At 37.7% G+C, this 16,427-nt stretch overlaps 1 protein-coding gene across 2 annotated transcripts in view; it reads left to right on the forward strand.

Annotated features, from left to right (window-relative positions):
* Positions 1–16,427, forward strand: part of OSBPL10 (oxysterol binding protein like 10) — a 91,618-nt gene that overhangs the window by 14,926 nt on the left and 60,265 nt on the right. For both annotated transcript variants that reach the window (XR_014942945.1, XM_015853901.3), the window contains exons 2-3: positions 11,941–12,116; positions 13,286–13,365. Coding sequence is in view for 1 of the 2 variants with exons in the window: in XM_015853901.3 (XP_015709387.2) it covers positions 11,941–12,116; positions 13,286–13,365 (256 nt within the window). In the remaining variant the exon portion in view is untranslated. The remainder of the gene's footprint in view (positions 1–11,940; positions 12,117–13,285; positions 13,366–16,427) is intronic.

Genomic DNA, 16,427 nt, shown 5'->3' on the forward strand with positions numbered 1-16,427 from the left:
ACTACTCTGACCCACTGCAGTGGAACTGCCAGGTCAGAGCCTGAACTGATGGTTGAGCACCAAGCGAGAAGGTGTGTCTAACACAGGGAGCTCAAGGACAAGCAGTGCAGCTGGGGGACTGGAAGGGATGGAGCCTACATCTGTCCCTCCTCACTTAGCAGCCGAGGGAGTCATATTGCTCTGGATACAGATTGTGCTGCTCTTGAGCTGTCACTGGTCATTGGAAGGGATGAGCGGATTTTCCTTCTTTTTTACCTGCTATTGTTTTGTAGGGTTTGTATCCTACTAGAAGGCACTGTCATTGCCTTCTTTTGCCATACACCTGCTGATTCTCTTAGTAGATTTTGGTTGTTTGCATCTGCAGCATACACTGCCAGTACTTAAGGTAATGAGGGTATCTGATAATGGAAACAGGAGATTAACAACCTGCTCCTAATAGTTACAAGACAAGGCTTTTAAACATTTGAACTCAGAAACTGCTCATGGTCTGTAACTGAATGGTAAGTCTTGGGAATCTTGCTTTCTACATGATTGAAATCTACATGATTTGAAGCTGAGAATGCATACTGCTGGATGTTAGGGGGAGAAAGGAAGTACCTGCATCTTTCTGTCAATTTAAGGCTAATGGAAAGCAGTTTCTATAGTTTTGGTGAGACAGTGCAAAAGCTTATCGTCCTGGCTGTGTTCTTGGATTGTTCCAGTGGGTAAAAAGACTGTGCCTAAAGCTTTTGTGGGAATTTCTTTCATATCGAAGCACTTGCGTATTGCAGCAGTGAAGAATTTTAACTTCTGTTTTTTCAGTGCTTGATCATTGTCATTCATAACAGTTATGGCAAAGGTACTTGTTTGTGTAGGAGGTTGTACTAAATTAGAAATCCCTGAATTGTTTTGTTATAACTAGCATGGTTATAACGCTGGAATAACAACAGAAATCACATTGTGCTTGTAAAAAGTTATTTGTGAGTCTGTTCCTGTTTGTAAAGCAGCCTGAATACTTTTGTGTTAACTCTTGTTAAATTTTATTGAAAATTACCTACTTGCTGGCTGCCCAGCAAATAGGGTTTTGACTGATTGAATAAGATATGACAGGGGATTTGACAGGAACATATGCAGTGTTGGAGGTCCATGCAAAATGCCATGTTTTCATGACTTTAAAATTGAAGTTGGTGTAGTAGTGAGTACAGTGGAATCTGACGTGGCAGGACTGATGATGCTGAGTGGTAAAAATTGTTCTTAATGTCTGTTTTCTTTGGTCATAAAAGATTCATATTAGTAAAGTGGTTGTTGGTGTGGGAGAGGCTGTTTTCAGCGTGGGAGGTGTTGCATGCAATTGCATGGAAGCTTATTTTCAGAAGTCTGGAATAGTTGAGGGTTCACAGTGCAACAGTAAGCGAGCTTCACTGTGTGCAGGACAAACTGAAGGGAGTACTGCCATGTACCGTTACCAGCGCTTGAGATCTACTGCTGAAAACACTGGCCAATTGTTTCCATGTAATGCTAGTAGCTGGCAGAGGCAATGGATCACTGTCCGAACAGATGGATGATTCTATGAAGTTCCACTCCTACCTGAAGACTGACCTTGCAAGTTATGTGCCACCTTTTTCTTTAGCTAACAACATTTATTACTGTAGTTCTGCAGGAATGCCGTGCTCAGTATTACTGTTGGCCAGAAACGGGAACTGAAAAACTAAGGTGACAGACTGGTAGTTCTGATGTAACAGTGAATAGAGGAGGGCTTCTTCAGCTGAACTAGCCTTTTAAAGTGCTCATCCTCAGTTCTTATGGATGTTTATAGGGGTGGATAGCGATAGGACAAGGAAGAATGGTTTTAAACTAAGACAGGGGAGGTTTAGGTTAGATATTAGGAGGAAGTTTTTCACTCAGAGGGTGGTGACACACTGGAACAGGTTGCCCAAGGAGGTTGTGGATGCCCCATCCCTGGAGACATTCAAGGCCAGGCTGGATGTGGCTCTGGGCAGCCTGGTCTGGTGGCTGTTGACGCTGCTCATAGCAGGGGGGTTGAAACTACATGATCTTTGTGGTCCTTTTCAACACAGGCCATTCTGTGATTCTTCCTTGAGGAGCAAGAGTGAGAACTAGAATTGTTTTTCTCTGAAGTTTTCTAAGTGCAGCTCACTTTACTTTGCCCAATTATCTGAGATTTAGGAGGCGCATTGTTGTTCATTTTTGTAGAATTGCTGTGGACTGTGGTGTAAACGTCCAAAATATTGTATTTCTGTTTAAAAATAAGTGACTCAGAGATTAAAAGATCAGCATTAGATATTTGATATTTATATATATTTTTTACTGTACATAAAGGAGTTCTCTGAATTTAGAAATAGTAGAGCTACTTTTTATTTTTTTATTTTTTTAAATTTTCAGTGTAGTTGTTTTGGAATGGAATTATTCACATAGAATCTAAACAATTATAAGAAGATGGTTGTGTTGATTTCTTGTCTTCTTCCATAGAAATATATCACATACAAATTAGACGAAGTTCTTCACTAGGAGAGTGGTTAGGCCCTGGAACAGGCTGCCCAGGGAGGTTGTGGATGCCCCGTCCTTGGAGGTGTTCAAGACCAGGTTGGACGGGGCCCTGGGCAACCTGATCTAGTAAATGTGTATGTTTGGTGGCCCTGCCAGGCAGGGGGGTTGGAACTACATGATCCTTGAGGTCCCTTCCAACCTGGGTCATTCTGTGATTCTGTGAAGTGTAACTTTTGGAAGGGCTTTGGCTTCCAGCAGATGTCTGTTCTTTGTAGTCTCATGCGGGTAACTTGCATAGACTTAAATATCTCCTACTCTCTTCCAAATTACACTATTTGAAAAGCAGATCAGTACAAGAGACACTGTCACCCTGCGTGAGTCCATCAATTTTAATTTCACTGGGGACAGGTTGGTTCATTGCTCTGCAGGGGCGATGATCTCTGGCAATGAAGTGGGAGCAGACTTAACAGCTTCTCCTGCCTGGAATACGTTAGTGGCACCTGTGATTTGGAACCTGCATGTATTCAGCAATAAAGGTGACTTTTGATGTTTTCGAATAGCGTCTGTCTGAAAACTTCCAAAATTTATGGGGTGATTTAGCATCCTGTATGCCTTCGAGTATTTTCTTGCTTGCTCTACATGAATACATTTTTGTATTTATTCATGTATTGTCTTGTGGTAGTATTTCTGTCACATTATTCTTTCATGAAGACTACAGAAAGCTGGAATGAATATCTCTAGGCTCATATGACATCCTAGCTGTTTCTCATACATCAAAAGAAATAGGGGATACTTTTTCTACCTGCTGGTCATTTTTAAGCTTAGCAGAAGTGACATTAACCAGAATTTTACACAGTGTGCCTGAGAGCATAGAAAATACAGAATATACAAAATTTGTACTTGTAGGTTTAATTTTTCATGATATATAGGTTTTTATATTAGCGGATGGCGAACTGGATATGAAATAGATAATATAGGTAGAAAAGATTGAGGAAAATCTTGTTTAGTGTTTAGTCCTCTCTTTGAAGAAAAATACTCAGACCATATGCCATCGGCTGTGATTCTTAGTAGTGTTTAATATAGAAAAGTCTAAGTGGGATTAATAGAAGCATCACAGTTCTCTGCAGTTCTATCCATGCCAATAAATACAACAGCACATCATTACAGTGGCCCTCAGATGATGTGGTTTTGCAAGGTTGTCTGGACTGAATTAAGAACACACTGTCACCTAGAGGTAGTAAACTTCTTACTTACTCCTCACTGCACTTAGTCGTGGTCATGGGATTCCACTTATGAAAGTGACAACAAATAAGTTTGGCAAAAAAAAAAAAAAAAAAAAAAAAAAAAAAAAAGAAGATGAATAAACTGTAAATAAATATATCTTAAATGTCAATATCTGTCTTGTAAAGTACTCCGGCTTCAAGGATAACAGTTAAATCTTGGCTGTCACCAGTAAGTGCTTGGTTTATTGAAGCTGCAGGAGAAAGTCTAATGTTCTGTATATCTTGAAAGAATAACATCGATGTACTGTCAAAATATAGTCCTGTGGTGATGATATATATATATATTTTCCTCTGTCAGTCCTCTAATAAGCCTAGGAAGGGGTAACTAACTTGTTCTCATTTTAAGTTGTTCAAGATACTAGTTGATGAGCTAGTTTTTGTAAGAACTTGTAAAAAGAAAACTATCCTCACCATCTTACTGATTAGCCCCTTGTAGATATAGTCCAGTAAAGGACTGTGTGCTTTGTTTTTGTTAGTGGTTGGAAGTCAAAGTGATGGTGTTTTATACTCAACTGCAGTGTCTTCAGATTTCTGTTTGCTTAGTTTTAGGTATATCTACTAAAAACCTTCTTGGCAGTTCCTGTGACCAAACCATTCTGCTTCTGTGCTCCTTAATTGTCACCTTCTTCTGCTCTATAAATTGTCCATTGCTTGTTGGCAGCAGAGCAGTTGTGATAAAACCAAGTCTCTGTCTCCATAAACCATTACATGAGTGACTGCTCTAATTAATTTTCAGTAATATCTTTCTAATGAAAACTTCTAGGTTGATGTCATCTTTTATTAAGAGATTCTATGAATCCCCTCTGACTTCTTCTACTGCATGTTTAAATGTGAAGGAAGAACTAAGTAAGAGACAGTCCTATTATTCAACAGCTATTTTCTCCAGTAAGTGTCGTCTACAAAATAGAGCAGATTTTATAGTATAAAAGTTATAATTCAGTTGTGTGATATAACTTTCCTGTGATTTCAGGGTTTTTACACTCTCTTAAAGTGACCCTGGTGTCCTGTAAGCAGTAAAAAAGAATTTTCTTGTGCTGGTATTTGCTCTCCATTCTTTATATGCTGGTCAACTCCCTGAAGTTCCTTGACTAACCACTGTGCTATACCCGTTTTAAGTGACGGGCTGTCACTGTAGCACATTTCAACTACACAGATGATTTCCATGTCTTTTAACAGTAAGACATTGCAGTCCAACTAACTTCTGAGTTAACAGATTCCTTGTCTCTGTGAAATTTGCTCAAACTATGATTGAACAGTATTTCTAATTTCCGTTCCCTTGCTGTTAAATTGAACAAAAATGCAGGCACTTTAAGTAGCTGAACTACTTGGGAGCTACTCTAATTGAAGTTAGAGTATTCTTGATATTTGAACCAGTGCTATTTGCAGTCCATTTTGTGGTCTTGATTACTTGAATAGTTTTGCAGAGTTCCAACTTGGAGGTGTTTGGGCTTTGGCAGCCAGCTATTGTCTCTTCCTCAGTTTCAGTGCTCTTGCTGCTGTTCAGGGTCACTCTCTGTGCCTTTGTTATTTGATTTATTAATGTTTCAGTCTTCATCATTAGTTTGGTGACATCCAAACTCATACCAGATCTGACATAAAAGCTCAGGCCCACAGTGGCTGTCCTTTGCTTAGGTGCTTTTCTACATGAGACCAGTAATTTTTGGTAGTGAAGGCTCTCAAAGTCAGCAGACGTCTGATGGGTGAAGGTGCCTCTGTTAGGCAGGACATAATATCTAGATATCACAGCAATGAAGATTTGAGTTGGACTTAATCCTTAAGGGCTGTTTGATAAGAGAAAGGAAGAGTTGGGAGGGAAAGGTTAGAGAAATATTAACCAGGTTTACTTCTGCAAATGTGGGTTTGATTCATCTTCGGCATGCATGCCATAAGAGGGAACTGATAGCACAGTTAAGGATGGGGACGATTGGAAGGTATTGTGTAGTAGACACCTGTGATAAGTATTTACTGCTTCCTTCCTTCCTGTGTTTTCTATGCTTTTGGTAATAGTGTCTGCCTTGCTTAACATAGTTTAGAGTGCAGGCTCTGGTAGCTGAAAATGAAGAAGGGTGAGTGGGTACTTCAGTTGGATAGATGTTCTTAGTTTGCTTTCAGCAGCCTTTTTCTGCTGTGTGCATCTTTTGACGTCACTGGAGTTTACTAGCAGTGAATAGCAGATGACTTAGATTACAGATGATACTGAGAAATTTGAGGTAAAATTGTGATTTAGACATGACTGTCTGACACAAGTTTTATGGGATGTGGTTTTCCTTAAACTTTTCTGCATGATCATGCTGATATAGACCTATGAGCAGTTAAGCGTCAGGTAATAGGGCATAAAGGATGTAATGCTGTTTTCTGTACGTGCTCCTGCTTGTGGAATGCCCACCGTTGAAATTGCGAATAAAATCTGCTGTTACCTGAGATACTGTCCTGATAAATAATTTGGATATTTACAACATTTTCAAAGCCCAACTCCCTTTCAGTTGTATTTTAGTTATTAGAATTAACGTGGAGTTGTTCTGTTCTTGTTTTGTATCAAAGTTCTTTTCCTTGTAAATGAGAATTTCTTTTCCTATCTGCAAACTGTTTTTCACCTGTGATGTGAATTGAGCTGGATAATAATGTTGTTGTAATCAAGGTTGCACTGGCCTGTTTATTCCTCCCAGTTATGTCACTGTTAGCCTTTTCTCTCTGATCTGCAATACAAAAGTGAAGTCTGCTAAATTATTAAGTAGTAGAAAATTTAGAACAAATTAAAGAAAAAAAAAAGAAGATGGGAAGGATTGTTAAATGACACAAATAGCATTGGGCAGCCAGCCAGTTCACTGGGGTGTGGTGTAAGCTCTAAGTGCTGCTTATGGTATCAATCCCAATTGTATACCTTCTGTTTATGTGTTTGCCATAAATTGCTGTCCCTCAGTGTGGTGATGCTGGATGTGCTGAAGCATGGATTATTACAGTTAATGTTCTTTTTCATAATCAGTATGAATTCCAAGCCTGATGTGTGAAAAATTGATGCACAGTCCTAAAAAGCAACCCCTGAGCAAGCCCCTTTTGAAATTAGAAAACTACGTAGTATTAGTTTATTATTACTGTATTCTCTTTTTACTTAAAATAAGGGCAGCTGACCATAGTCTGTTGCTGACTATAGAATTCATATTGTTGAACAGGGGAAGGTAATTGGCTGAGGAAGCAAAGGTTGAACTTATGAACTACTGATAGCGAATGTAACTTCTTTGGATGATGGGTGACATTTCTGTTTGTAAAGTGGGCTCAGTTAGAAATGTAGGAATTGACTGGGTCTTGGCAAAGCAGTAGAGATTTCTCTTGAGATTTTGTGGATCTGTGGTTAAAATCAAGAAGGACATGATAATCAGAAACAGGTCATCTCTTACTTGTGGGTAATAATTCTATTTCTTATCTCCATTTTAGACATGTAGTACTTCCAAAAGTTCCCAGTTGTGGTTCATCTTGATTAAAAACGGTTTATTGCTCCCCAAACTGAAATTACTGCTAGTTAAATTCTTGTTGATTGGGGAAGCAAAAGTAAGATGTCCATAGTTCACTATAAAAGTGCATGTCACAGTAAGTGTGAAATCCAGTTGAAATTGTAGATTCGTACAGTGTTTGAGTCTCTTTTTTTTCAGCTCCACAAGTGTAGAAAGCATCATATTGTGCTTCTTAGTGCTCTTAACTTCCATGTGATTGTAGCTGTTGTATGTCTGATATTACATAACTCAGCTCTGCTACCTTCTGCCTGGCAGTTCTCTTAAGAGTATGCTGAAGTTTTCATCAGTGGTAATCTGTGAGTTAATTACAGAAAGACGATGTCCTGGGTAACTGTGTGCTCTATGAGCAAGCCCAGTAAAGTAATAGAGGAAAAGATGGCAAGATTAATCAGTTGTAAGGAAGTTAATGCTGTTATTTCCCTGGTGTGCAGAACAAATGACTTGTGGAACTCAAGTTATGAGATATCCTTCTTTTGATTACAGTTAATCTGTCTTCTAAAATGGGACATGTACCATCATTTACTTCTCTCCTGCTTTATATGCTTTTCAATTTTCAGTTAATGGAAGAATCTCGTCTCCATTTCTCCTGTGTTTTTCTGATAGTCTGGTCTGGATTATTTGTCTTATGACATAAGAAAATGTTTTTGAAGGCTGCTTCTGTTCTATTTTTTTTTTCCTTGAAATCTTGTGTTGATTGAACATTTATCCCTCATTCCTTCTCTTAGCTCCTTTTTATCACTTTAATGTTTTTGCAAGTGTAATTTACCTGCCACTGTTTTATGACTATAGATGTCTTTGCAATTCCTTCTTTTTTTCTTTTTTTTTCTTTTATTTTTTTTTTCCCTGGGATGGCACTGTAAAAAAGGTGAGGAGAGGAATCGTGCATCATATACTTACATTTCTGTTCAACTTGTGCAAGGTCACGGTTAGAATGGATGACTATGAAAAGTTCCTGAGTTGCTGGCCTCTCCGAAATGAGAGGAAAGCTATTTTGTTCACCTGAACAGTTTTTGCTGAGTGGTTAGGACTCCTCTTTCCATAGATAATTCTCTTTGCTTTTCTGGCTTTTAAAGTTGTCATCTGGGATAACAAAAGAAGGCAGAGTACTTGAAGAGCGCAATGCGAAGGCTTGTGAAAATTGGTTACTTTTTTTTCCATTTAGCATTGCTGTTCAAACTGTACAGAAATTGTGCAGCATGCTTTTACAAGCAACTAAGAAAGCATCTAAAAGTCTGAAGGGATGAGGCCCGTGGTAATGTTCTGTTTTTCTGAGGCTGTGTATAAAATAGGTTATGGTTGACTTGGAGGTCAAATGATGCTAAGACTGTTATCACAAGGATGTGAAAGGATGCCATCACCTCTGCATATGTGGAACTTTAAAAGTTACTACAGCAGGCTTTTATGGTGCTGGTGAAGGTGTACTCTGTACTTGAATGGCTGGTTTTCTTCTCTGGGGTGTCTTTAGGCAGTGCAAAGCGTGTCTTTGTGGAGTTTATGTTCATTCTGGGGGTGCTTTGCTGGTCTAATATGCAAAGATTTCAATTTTCAATTGAAATGCTCATACTGTAGATATAACTTAATAGACTCTGTTCTAATAGACTCAAAGGATCTTTTTTCCTTGGTCTTGATAGGAGGAAATTTTTTTTTTTAATGCAATTGTTGCTTTTTTTTTCTAAGCTGCGGAGATACAACGCATTACTGCGTGGGATGTAGTTGGTAAAAGATGGCCTGATAAGAGGAGTGAAGTAAGTGGGGCAGTTATCATGAGGATGTCACAGGCTTAGAATGGACTTTGCTATCTACAAAGCCTAGGCTTGTTTGCTGAATCTAAGTAAATAGAAAACTGAGAACTTATCAGTTGGATGGAGGGAAACACTTGCACTAGGGTCAAGTGGCCATATCATTTTCTCAGGGGTATAGCTTCACTTCTGTCTGCTTTATCCCTTTGAATATGTAACAGATATTTCTAAAGTGGACAAGGAAAACTGAGAGTAAGTGAAATGAAAATGTGCTATGAGATGTGCAGTCAGAATTTTGATCAGATGTTTTTCAATTCTGCTGTTTTTACCCACCGTTAAGTGCATCATTTCTCCCTACAGAGCAATCAGAAGAGAGGGAAATGCTTTGTAAGTGAGGAAGCGGTATTGGAAAATCATTTAAAAGTCAAACAAAACATGGAGATTATAGATTGGTGTAATAGATGGCAATAAGTTAATCTTTTCAAATGTTGGCAATTTCTGTTTAGAGCTCCCTTACTTTTAGCACTGCTGTTGAAAACATTATGGTGGTTGACATTCAGTTTGCCTTTACTCTAGTTGTTTTTATGCTGAGAAGATAAACTGCAGAGGGTAGGTGAAAAGATGATTCATGATTACAAGGAGAGAGTTTCCGTTTAGTGAGGGAAGGTTTGTGGAGATATGTATGGGAAATGGAGTCAGGGCAGAAGCATGGGGGTAGATGGTGCACTAGCTTAGGATTATTTGAAGCAAGGGTTGTTTATCTATGAATAAAGTAAAGGTGATCTTTATTCTGTTTTGGAGGCAGTGGGAGTAGAGTAAAGGTGACAAAGGATGCTTGCCCAAGCAAAATGTCTCAAACTCTGAAGATCTTAGGCAGTGGTTGCGTATTATACCTAAACTTAGTCTGGAAAAAGAGAAGCGGGGATGAACAATGGGAACCTCAGTAGGCTATGAAAACAATTCCGTAAACATTATGTGATGGAAAAGCTTAAAGGTGTTCTTAGTATGGAAATACTGAAGAAAGGGCTAAAACAATATGACACTTTCAAAATAAATTAATAACCTGAGCAAATTTGGGGTATGCAAAACAACAAGTCTGATCAGTCAGAGTTTCTGAAATACTGAACAGACGTTTGTATTAAGTATGCTTATCCTACCCACAGGAACAGTAGCAAATATGTGTACCAAATGCCTGCGTTAGTGTTATTTGTCAATTTGTTTGGGCTGCTTCAAAGTTTTTTTTTTTTAACTTTATTTTTTTGTGGAAGTAAGCAGGTAGGTTATATGTACATCATATTCACTCTGGACTGTTGGGAATCACAGCAGACAGTCCTTCATGTGAGCTAAGAGGTTTTCGGTCCCTTCTTGGCAAAGAGTTAAATTGTTGATTTACTTAATTACTTGTATGATTCCTATAGGAAAAGGCAATTTAAGATATGTGCTGTTGTGCGAGATGGCTATATTTAAAATAATGTTTCTGTCTCACTTGAACAGCACAATTAATTTCATTTCTATGGTCTTATGGTCCTAGCAGTTAATTTATTGTAGGATGGCTGGGGCCAACCAAAGATGAGTGAGTGAAGACCGAAGTAGAATAATGCTGGTTGCTTACTCTTTAGCAGAAGGCTATTGCTCCTTCCCTTTCCCAAACAGCTATATTAGAGCATGATTTTTAATACCATACAAACAATAGATGTTTGGCTTAATGAGTCTAGAAATGAGTAAGGACTCTGATGTTTGTACTCATTTGTTTCTAAGTGTATTTGTTTATTTTTTATTACATGAAACATTTGTTTTCTCTGTTTCAACCTCCCAGGCCTTTCCTCAGAATCCTGAAAAAAACATTCTATGAATAACTAATTTGGAAATCAGATGATCATCAAACATAGGGTCAGTCATAGAATCATAGAATTATCTGGGTTGGAAAAGACCTCAAAGATCATCAAGTCCAACCGCAGCCTAACCATAGTACCCTACCTCTAACAACCCTCTGCTAAATCATATCTGCTAAATCATAAACCACATCCAAATGGCCCTTAAACACATCCGGGGACGGTGACTCAACCACCTCCCTGGGGAGCCTATTCCAATGCTTAACTACCCTTTCTGTAAAGAAGTGTTTCCTAACGTCTAGCCTAAACTTACCTTTTCCCACTGTCCTGTCACTTGTCACCAGTGAGAAGAGACTTGCCCTGCTCTCACTGTAAGCATCCTTCAGATACTGGAAGAGAGAGATAAGGTCTCCCCTCAGCCTCCTTTTCCCCAGACTAAACAGCCCCAGCTTTCTCAACCTCTCTTCATAGGGTTCTGTACCTTCTGCTCGCTTGTTGATTTTTTTTTGCTCCCGTGTCTTAGCTGTATTGTAGATAGCCACTTGTACTTCCTCACCAGCACTTAATGGGAACTGAATGTTCAGTTTTCTTTGTTCAACTTTCAGAACTAAAACCATAACAGTTCTGTGTGAAATGCGATCACAGAAGTGAAAATATCATCATTTTAATTGTGCTCGTTCTTCTGTAAAAAGAGCTCCTCCTTTTCTGAAGGCCATTTGCAAGGAATTAGCATATATATCAAGGTTATAAATGTAAGGGAAAAAAAGCAACCAACAAAAGAGAAACTGTCTAATATCTTCAGTGCATCTCTTCAGTTAAATCTTTCTTTACTTGCTCTTGTGAGTTGTGTGAACCTCACTGTTAGTCTTAAAGAAACCTGTGCAGAAGAATAAAATGTCCTTAAGAAAAAACACCCCAAGCCTCCAAAACAATTACTAGTCAAAATAATATTACCTTATAAAATTGGCTGATTTATCGAAAGTGGCTTAACCTTGTTTGTTTATGACTTTTTTTTTAAAGATAGGTCTGTGTTTCTCTCAGTAACTGCTTGAAAAACCCTTTCACAGAATCATTTTATTTCTTTGAACAGGTACTTTGTGCTGGACTTTGAGACGGGAATTCTGCAGTATTTTGTGAATGAACAAAGTAAAACCCAGAAGCCTCGAGGAGCCTTGTCTTTAGCTGGAGCTATAATATCACCCAGTGATGAAGTACCACACATGCTGGTGGTCTACTCAGCCAACGGAGAGATATTTAAGCTCAGAGGTAGGTACAGTGCTGTTTAAACTACTGGCTGCGTTGTTCTTCCTTTCTTGCTTCTGCATCTCCTATCTCTTACTTCCTGTACTGTCAGAAGGTAGTAGTGGTTGCATAGCTGTATTCTTGCATACTATGCTGTAAAACATGATGGAATAGTAATGTGGAGTGCATGTACGGAAATGTAAAGGAAGGCACATGTTATCATTTTAAGTTTGGAACTGAAACACAATATCAAGCAAGGAGAAATTCTGCTAAAATGTTTTGGAATTTGCAGTTAGAAATCATGAATGCGCATGTTCGGTTTGTCATGCTTTTTCACTTGAGATTTTTGGATACTTAAAGCATACTGCTTTTAGCGTAGTGAGATTTAAGGACATAAATAAAATTAATAGATTCTATAACAAGTCAATAACCACTGAGATATTTAATAGTCAAGGAAGTAGGAAAGAATATTTACTGAATGTATCCAATTCTGCACTGGTATTCCTAATTACCATCTTAGTAGTTTGTTTTTTAAAAAAGATAAGCACAAATCTCTCCTAAGTGTATTTTACTAGCGTTTTACAGGAGCTGTCTAATATAGAAAGCATAATTCTCAATTTTTAAACCTGTTTTTCAAAGATAGTCAGGGGACATTGTATCATTTAGAGGCATATCAGCAAAATAAAGTTGTAAAGAGATGTTCAGTTGAACTACACTGAAGAAGAGCTGAAGTGTCTGCAGAATTTGTAGCTTGTCTGATTGACAGGCTTGGATATAGTTTTCACATACTTGAATGCTGTGGTACGGCCTTTGTTCTTCATGGACAGTGATGATTAAAGGAAAAGTTGAAAGCCATCTTGAGGTCCTTTTGCTTTTAATAGTGTCTGAGACTGGTAAGGAGTGTCTCAAATCAACATGAGACAAATAACGACTGGTAGAGATAACCATGAAGAAGTGTCATAAGCTTATTGATTCCAACTGGCTACAGCATCTTAAGTTGAGATTGAGATGTATAGTACTTCAGAAATTGCACATACTTAAACTAGAGTAAATTAGAATGTACAGTCTTAATGAGTGAATAACCCCCCTCTCTCTTTCTTCCTTCCCTGTTCTTGTTTCCTTCTCCCTTCATCTTCTGTATCCCAAAAAATAGTGCATGTGTGATCCCTTGCATTCTCTTGCTTCTGTTTTAGCTGCTGATGCAAAGGAGAAACAATATTGGATCAATCAGCTTCGATCCTGTGCCAAACACCACAAGGAAGGTAATTCGAAGGTAAATAATTAAGAGGAGAAGTAATGACTGTTTTAAGTGGCGTAGGGGTGGAACAGAAATACCTGGATGATAGACTGGCTGCTGTAATTTGTATTTGTGTTCAGGTATTTCTGAATGAAAGCAGCAAACTTTAATTCCTTGCTATCTGGAACAGCATTCTTTAAGTCAGTTGGGCTTCTTTCTTTTTAAATAAACATTGTCCAATTTGTGGAAAATTCATGAAGTGCATTTTGGATGCTGTCAATAGATGGTTATTGAAAAATTGACCATTCATTAATGGTGTGATATGCTGATTAGTATTTCCAGTTTAATGGCTCTTATTAAGAAGCTTCATGTATATGTTAGCAGTGGTCAATTTTACGACTTCTTTCACAAATCTGGGAGATGTTGTCATATGAAGATTAATATGAATTCCTGCTCTTCAGAAGTGATGTCTGAATTTTTCTCTGCAAACAGACAAATGTTTTGAACAGGTACTTTAAAAAGAGCAGAATGATGAGTTGAGAGTGTTCCCTGCCTCTCAGCAGAAGTAGTTTGAATCTGTTTCAATTCCTTTGCACCTTAAAGGTGGGAGAGATTACAAAATAGATAAAAACAATTTGAGGAACAAGTTGTTATTGTATTTATTTCGTGTGCTTTTAGTGTATGTACTGAAGACACTTAAAAACAACCAGCAATTTCTGTTCCTGCATTTGGTCTTTTAAACAGTTTTGTTAATATATTTACAAGAATGAAAAGATTGCTTTCCTGCTGCCAATTGCTTGCTATATAAATAAATAAATGCATTTAACTTCGATTGGAAAGGGCTGTGCCATACCCTGCCAAAACGTATTTATCGTATGTTAGCTGAACAGCTGGATGATATTTTTTTAAGGGAATGGCATTCACTACAGTGTCTGAAGTAAAATAGAAACGTTTTTATCTTCTTTCTTTGACTGATGGTGATTTGTTGGGAAGTCATTCTGGTTGAGTAAAAGCCTTTTCTGAGGAAAATTAGTAACTTAGTTTTTCATTAATCTCTTTTACTCCTTATGACAAGCATTTAAATATTGTTCTTGTGTGACTGTGGCCCGGTGCTATTCTCAATATATTTTGTTTATGTGTACCGTATTGTACCATCATGTTCTCTAATAATGATATCTTATAATAATTTTATAGTAATTTTGGTAATCTCCTTGAACCCCTTGTGTTCCTGTACTGAAATTTCTCAGAAGTCCTGCAGGTGTAAGCAACCACATAGTTAAATCCGAATCTGATTATATCCCTTTCTCATATAAATGTTGTGTTCTTATTACAGCAGAAAAATGTTGTATGAAAATGTTGCTTGCGTACTTACTGAATGTAGTCCAAAGGTGAGCTGCATAACTGAGAAGTAGGCATAATATAAGCTAAGTCTGTTGCTGTGTTTTAATTAAATTTTACATCCTAATGACAAAAAAAGCAATAAAAGGATAATGTCCTGGCAAATAATACCCATGCTGTAGGATAATTCCAGTGTTCTCCATATTCCCATACAAGTTTCATTTTGCTTAATTACAGAGTGCTTAGCCTCCAGAGAGTGCCAGATCACACTCGTTAGAAGAAGTCATCTGTGTCTAGATAGGATTGCTTCCTTTTTTTTTTTTTTAAAGACTATTCTAAATCAATTGGATTGTCCATGTCTTAATTAAAGTCAAATTGGAGTTCAGAGAGAAAGTAAATTCAAAAAGTAGGCCCATGCATGATTTTTTTCTGGTAAATTCCAAGAATTTTATATCCATGAATTATCCAAAGCTTGTTTATTTCTCAATTTCTTTTCTCCTTTTCTTGAAAGTTTGATGATGGTGGCTGTAAAACCACTACAAATACACAGAGAGCTCTTTATGCAACTCAATTTCAGCATACGTTATCAGTTATATATGCCAGTCCAACAACTCTTGTATTTCTCAGTGTGTATCAGGAGCGTGGCAAGGAACAAAAATTTGTGAAGCAGCTTGCGCCTTGAAGAGTGGTAAGCTGGAAACTCTCAGCTTAGGTTTATGGAAAAACAAAGGGCTAGACTCATTGTTCTAGTGCTCAGCTCAGAGCTGAGCAGTGAGCTGCTGAAAATGATGTGTACTACTTTCTCTACAGATGGAAAAATGACTGTCAGATCTTTGCAGGCTCTTCTTCAGTTTTCTCAGGTTTCTTTTTGCCTTTAGTAATGAATACAACAGACTTGACTTTTGCTTTCCAAATGGAATACACAGTGCGTGTTTTTAACATGCTCAAGATAACTTTCCATAAAGCCAGGCTAGTGAAGGTTTCTATCTTTGATTCTTAACATCAAAACTCTTTTTCTTTTCAGCTAGTTTACTCTTCCCTCCTCTCTTGTATGCTTTTCCACATCTCTCTTTCTTTATCTGGAGAACTGAAATAAAGCATCACACTTCTAATTAAAACATGCTTTGGAAATAGTCATTGTAGTGAGGCTGAGAAGGAAGCACTGCTTGGCCGTAGATATGTACTTTTCACTTCCCTTTGGAACTTGCATGAAGATAGAGTTGCTTACATCCCTGGTTTCTAAATCTTTGAAAGAAGTCTTGGGAAAAAAAAAATTCAGGGCTGAATATAAACATGCTGAAATGATTATTGACAAATAAAATATTTTAATGAGCAAATAAACATGAGTCTTTTGCTTAAAAGCAGACGAATGTATTGCCTTACCTAAAGATGATAAAGCATGGTAATAATCTGTCAGACGAGTTATTGCTGTACACAATCATGCAAAGGAGCCCATAAGCTCATCCCTTTTCAGTGCTAGAATTTGGATTTTATGTAGTTTGTCATTTGCATTTTAATATTTCTGAATGATCAGAATGTAGTTTAACCAGATCTGTGCATATTCTTCTTCGATATTTACTTACTTAGGATACATTGTCGAAAGAAATAGATGGGAATTAAAATACCGAATGGTGGTGTCTCAGTTGTAATTACTTTTTGACTGCGTGAGTTCTCATTGCTTTAAAGCTGTACACGGGGATTTGTGCTGTGCTGTATATGTATACAGAGGAGTAGAGGAATGTCATTTCAGTATTTATTAT

This window comes from Coturnix japonica, chromosome 2, assembly GCF_054131305.1.
Source record: "Coturnix japonica strain WE chromosome 2, WE-NBRP24, whole genome shotgun sequence".
Classification (NCBI taxonomy): Eukaryota; Metazoa; Chordata; class Aves; order Galliformes; family Phasianidae; genus Coturnix; species Coturnix japonica.